Source organism: Corythoichthys intestinalis, chromosome 19 (genome assembly GCF_030265065.1).
Source record: "Corythoichthys intestinalis isolate RoL2023-P3 chromosome 19, ASM3026506v1, whole genome shotgun sequence".
Lineage (NCBI taxonomy): Eukaryota > Metazoa > Chordata > Actinopteri > Syngnathiformes > Syngnathidae > Corythoichthys > Corythoichthys intestinalis.
Genome location: NC_080413.1, coordinates 6,231,077 through 6,237,097, shown reverse-complemented (window position 1 = coordinate 6,237,097; position 6,021 = coordinate 6,231,077). Strand labels below are relative to the sequence as shown.

The 6,021-nt window shown below is 40.2% G+C and overlaps 1 protein-coding gene across 2 annotated transcripts in view; it reads right to left on the bottom strand.

The window, feature by feature from the left end:
• The window catches only part of LOC130907519 (E3 ubiquitin-protein ligase TRIM9), a 52,918-nt gene that overhangs the window by 24,058 nt on the left and 22,839 nt on the right, over positions 1-6,021 (bottom strand). For both annotated transcript variants that reach the window (XM_057822700.1, XM_057822701.1), the window contains exon 3: positions 4,841-4,963. In XM_057822700.1, the coding sequence (XP_057678683.1) occupies positions 4,841-4,963 (123 nt within the window). The remainder of the gene's footprint in view (positions 1-4,840; positions 4,964-6,021) is intronic.

Here is a 6,021-nt window from a genome sequence, read left to right as displayed (position 1 = left end):
CTGTTGGAAATCAATGTAAGTGACATGGATCCTTTCGTACGCCATTTTGTTTAATATTCAAAGAGTATGTGCTGTGGTAGTTCGTAAAATAAAAAATTTAACTATAAAATGCACAGTGCACACACCCCTTGTGATTTTGCAAGTTCACCCACTTAGAAAATTGGTAGAGGTCTGAAATTTTATTCATAAATGCATTTCCATTTATAGAGACATAATCTGAAAAAAAAATACACAACTCACATTGTATGATTTTTCAATAATTTATTTGTAATTTACTGGGGTTTATAAGTATTTGTACCCCTGAGAAAATCAGTACTAATATTTAGTGCAGGAGCCTTTGTTTGCAATTACAGAGGTCAGACGATTTCTGTAGTTCTTCACCAGGTTTTCACATATGGAAACAGGGATTTTGGCCCATTCCTCCATACAAATATTCTCTAGATCCATCAGGTTTCGTGGCTGTCATTGAGAAACGCAAAGTTTCAGATCCATCTCAAGATTTTCTCTTGGATTAAGGTCTGGAGACTGGCTAGGCCACTCCAGAACCTTGATACGCTTTTTACGCAGGCGCTCCTTGGTCAGCTTGGCTGTGTGCTTCGGATCATTGTCATTTTGGAAGATCCAGCCACGACTCATCTTCAAGTCTCTGACTGAGGGAAGGAGGTTGTGGCTCAAAATCTGACAATACATTTCACCATTCATCCTCTGCTTTATACAGTACAGTCCTCCTGTCCCTTTTGCTGAAAAGCATGACCCCCATACATAACCCCCATACTTCACAGTGGGGATGGTGTTCTTGGGATTGTACTCATGTTTCTATATCCTCCACATACGATGAGTAGAATTTAGGGATGCACGATATCCATTTTTTGAAACCGATACAGATATCGATAACTTCCTGCTCCTCAAGGCCGATACCGATATGATAACCGATAATATAATTTTTCAATGTATATCAATTAGTCAATATCGTTGACGATGTGTTCCCCTGAACAATGAGCACTGATCTAAAACATAAACCCAACAGGCTGTTTTATCTGGTTTGTCAGCAGATAAAACATTTGGTGCAACGGGAGAAGAGACTTTTGTGGTCTTGGTCCATGAAACAACTTTCTTAGCCTGGCAATTATAGAACAGCAAGCCTATCAATAACCATAAGGCCTCTCAATAACTTGTAAACATAACACTGTAAAATGCAAACATTTGCTATTTGCCATAGAAAGGTTTATACGTAACTCAGTGAAGGAAAAATATGGCCTCTAGAACAGTAACAAAACTTTGCACACTGGCAGAACAGGAGTGGAAACAAATGCACACATCCCAATCCGACACCAAAAATATTATTAAAAGGACCGATAACATGTATTGTTATTGGATTTATTGGGATGACGTCATAATTCCTATCATCGGACCGATAATTATCGGACCGATAATTATCGTGCACCTCTAGTAGAATTTGTACCATAAAGCTCTACTTTGGTCTCATCTGACCACATGATCCCTCTGCATCTTTCAGATGGTCCTTGGCAAACTTCACATGTACTGGCTTCAACAGGGGAACCTTCGGATAAATGCATGATTTTAAACCATTGCACCGTAGTGTTCTAATGACAGAAGCCTTTGAAATTGTGCATCCAGCTCTCCTCAGCCTCAGGTCATTGACCAGCATCTGCCTTGTAGTTCTAGGCAGATCCCTCACTGTTCTCATCATGAGTGATGCCCCACGAGGAGATATTTTACATGGAGCCCCAGTCCGAGGTACATTATCAGTCATGTTTAGCCTTTTCCAATTTCTGACAATTGCTGCAACTGTTCATTTATTCTCACCAAGCTGCTTTTCAATTGTCCCATAGCCTTTTCCAGCTTTGTGGAGCTCAACAATTTTTTCTCTGGTGTCTTTCAAAAGCTGTCTGGTCCTGCCCATCATAGCAGTTGGATTAAGACTGACTATGGGTGCACAGGTGACAACAATGAGCTCCATCAGGTGGTGGGTGGGTGGGTGGATTTTTTTAAGGTAGACTGACAACTCTTTGAGTGTCATAATTATTGCTGATTCTCATGAGTACAAATACTTATGAACCTCAGTAAATTACAAATACATTATTTTAAAAAATCATACAATATGAAGTCCGGATTTTTTTTCCGACTAGGTCTCTATAAGTGAAAATACATCTATGATTGAAATTTCAGACCTCTACCTATTTTCTAAGTTGGTGAACTTGCAAAATCACAAGGGGTGTAAATACTTCTGCTCCTCAGTGTACATTATAGTGTGGTACAGTGGGGCAAATAAGTATTTAGTCAACCACTAATTGTGCAAGTTCTCCCACTTGAAAATATTTGAGAGGCCTGTAATTGTCAACATGGGTAAACCTCAACCATGAGAGACAGAATGTGGAAAAAAAACAGAAAATCACATTGTTTGATTTTTAAAGAATTTATTTGCAAATCATGGTGGAAAATAAGTATTTGGTCAATACCAAAAGTTCATCTCTATACTTTGTTATGTACTCTTTGTTGGCAATAACGGAGGCCAAACGTTTTCTGTAACTCTTCACAAGCTTTTCACACACTGTTGCTGGTATTTTGGCCCATTCCTCCATGCAGATCTCCTCTAGAGCAGTGTTGTTTTGGGGCTGTCGTTGGGCAACACGGACTTTCAACTCCCTTCACCGATTTTCTATGGGGTTGAGATCTGAAGACTGGTTAGGCCACTCCAGGACCTTGAAATGCTTCTTACGAAGCCACTCCTTTGTTACCCCGGCTGTGTGTTTGGAATCATTGTCATGCTGAAAGACCCAGCCACGTCTCATCTTTAATGCCCTTGCTGATGGAAGGATATTTTCACTCAAAATCTCTCGATACATGGCCCCATTCATTCTTTCCTTTACACAGATCAGTCGTCCTGGTCCCTTTGCAGAAAAACAGCCCCAAAGCATGATGTTCATGTCCCATGCTTCACAGTGGGTATGATGTTCTTCGGATGCAATTCAGTTTTCTTTTTCCTCCAAACACGAGAACCTGTGTTTCTACCAGAAAGTTCTATTTTGGTTTCATCTGACCATAACACATTCTCCCAGTCCTCTTTTGGATCATCCAAATGCTCTCTAGCGAACCGCAGGCGGGCCTGGATGTGTACTGGCTTCAGCAGGGGGACACGTCTGGCAGTGCAGAATTTGAGTCCCTGGCCGGGCATTGTGTTACTGATAGTAGCCTTTGTTACTGTGGTCCCAGCTCTCTGTAGGTCATTCACTAGGTCCCCCGTGTGGTTCTGGGATTTTTGCTCACCGTTCTTGTTATCATTTTGACGCCACGGGGTGAGATCTTGCATGGAGCTCCAGATCGAGGGAGCTTATCAGTGGTCTTGTATCACTCGAACCCCCGCAACACACCACATCACCCCCATCCTCCGTCAACTTCACTGGCTTTTCGTCAAACAAAGAATCAACTACAAGATCCTCATCATCACCTTCAAAATACTCCATGCCCTGGCCCCTCCCTACCTTTGCGATCTTCTCCGTCTAAACAATCCAACCCGTTCAATTCGCTCTACCACTATTCTTCCCCTCTCCGTCCCCCGTGTCCACCTTTGGTTCCAAAGCTTTTAGTCATTGCGCCCCCCAGCTCTAGAACTCTTTCACTCTTTCTTACCCACCATAAACCCTAGCTGTTATATTTTTACTTCTTTTTATTGTGCTTTTAATTTTTTTATCCTTTTAATACCTTTTTATCGTACTGTGTTTCCATGTCTCTTGTAAAGCGTCTTTGTGTGTTTTGAAAAGCGCTCTAGAAATAAAATGTATTTTTATTATTATTATTATTGGATATAAAATACCAGCAACAGTGTGTGATAAACTTGTGAAGAGTTACAGAAAATGTTTGGCCTCTGTTATTGCCAACAAAGGGTACATAACAAAGTATTGAGATGAACTTTTGGTATTGACCAAATACTTATTTTCCACAATGATTTGCAAATTCTTTAAAAATCAAACAATGTGATTTTCTGATTTTTTTTTTTCCCACATTCTGTCTCTCATGGTTGAGGTTTACCCATGTTGACATTTACAGGCCTCTCTAATCTTTTCAAGTAGGAGAACTTGCACAATTGGTGGTTGACTAAATACTTATTTGTCCCACTGTACATATATAAAGAAGTGTCCTTAAAATGATTAAATGTTCTTTCTTTAAAATAGCAACAACTTAAAAAAACAATAGAAGTGTTCATTTCCTTTTGACTCATGCTCACTTAATGTCCACGTTAATGAGCTTCGTCCAGAAACGAGAAGCCATTTTAATTAACCGGAGTCACGCGCGTTAATTTGACGGCTAATGGGATCACGCTTGATTATTCACCTGTCAGCGAGATTATTAGGAGCGGCGTGAAATAGCTTCAAAGCAATTTTCAGCTTGTTTTCAAATTGCAAAGAGCTTTCTTCTTCCGTGAGAGTTCTTTGAAAGAGGAATGCGTTGCTTTTAAGGGATCAAAAAGCTGCAGTTTTGGGCAAACATCTGTCTGTTTTCTGATCTACCAAAGCTGATTAAAAGACGCTGGCTACTGTAAGTGGGGTAAAAAAAAAAAAAAAAGACAAAGTTAATCCTGTGAAAATAGATTTTACAGCCCGGAAGGGTTGTCGTTACGCAACGCTCAGACACAGATGCAAGTTCAGTGGCGAGATTACAGAGGGACTTGTGGGAGTGTGAAAAGAACAGGCGGACGATTTTGACAGAAAAACAACTTTACGCGGCAGTCATTTGTATAATTAAATTCCAGCTACATTTTATGAAAAATGTGTTTTAGATTTTTAGTCATTTTTGTGTTCAATTAGAGTGATGTGCTTACCTTTAGCTTGTATTCCTTCTCCTTGGTGACTTTTGTAAGCAGTTTGGCTTTCTGTCGGGTCAGAGCCTCGATCAGCGAGTCACACTGAGCCACCAGGCAAGCCTCGAACTCCACGCCATTCTCCTGTGTCACATGCAGAAAATGTCAAAACATCCTGATCCAAGGTGACACTTTGTCCAAAACTCTGTTTTTTTATAGTTTCGCTCTCAACCGGGCGTTTTAAGGACAAGTGCTTTAAAATCAGTAAATATTTGGGTTTAGATTACATACATTGGTATGAAAAAGTATCTGAACTTTTTGGAATTTCTCATATTTCTGCATAAAATCATCGTCAAATGTGAGCTGATCTTTGTCAAAATCACACAGATGAAAAAAACAGTGTCCGCTTTAACTAAAACCACCCAAACATTTATAGGTTATCATATCTTAATGAGGATAGTATGCAAACAATGACAGAAGGGGGAACCAATAGTAAGTGAACCATCACATTTAATATTTTGTGGCCCCCCCTTTGGCAGCAATAACTTCAACTAGACGCTCCCTGTAGCTGCAGATCAGTGTGGCACATCGATCAAGACTAATCTTGGCCCATTCTTCTCTACAAAACTTCTGTAGTTCAGTCAGATTCCTGGGATTTCTGGCATGAATCGAAGTCTTTAAGTCATGCCACATCATCCCAATGGGGTTCAAGTCTGGACTTTGACTTGGCCACCTCCAGAATGTTTATTTTGTTCTTCTGAAACCATTCTGAAATTGATTTATTTCTGTGATTTGGGTCATTGTCTTGTTGCAGCATCCATCCTGTTTTTTAGCTTCAAGTGTCTGACAAACGGCCTCAGATTTTCCGGCAAAACTTTTGATTTCATTCTTCTATTAATGATTACAAATTGTCCAGGCCCTGAGGCAGCAAAACACCCCCAAATCATGATGCTCCCTCCACCATGCTTCACGGTGGGGATGAGCTTTTCCATTTTTCCTCCACACATGACTTGTGTTACTCCCAAACATTCATCAGTCTACAGAATATTCTGCCAAAACTTCCGTGGAGTGCCCAAGTACCTTTTTGCGGACATTAGACGAGCAACAATGTTTTTTTTTGTTTGAGACAGCAATGGCTTCCTTTGTGGAATCCTCCTATGAACACCATTCTTGGCCATAGTTTTACATATAGTTTATGTGTG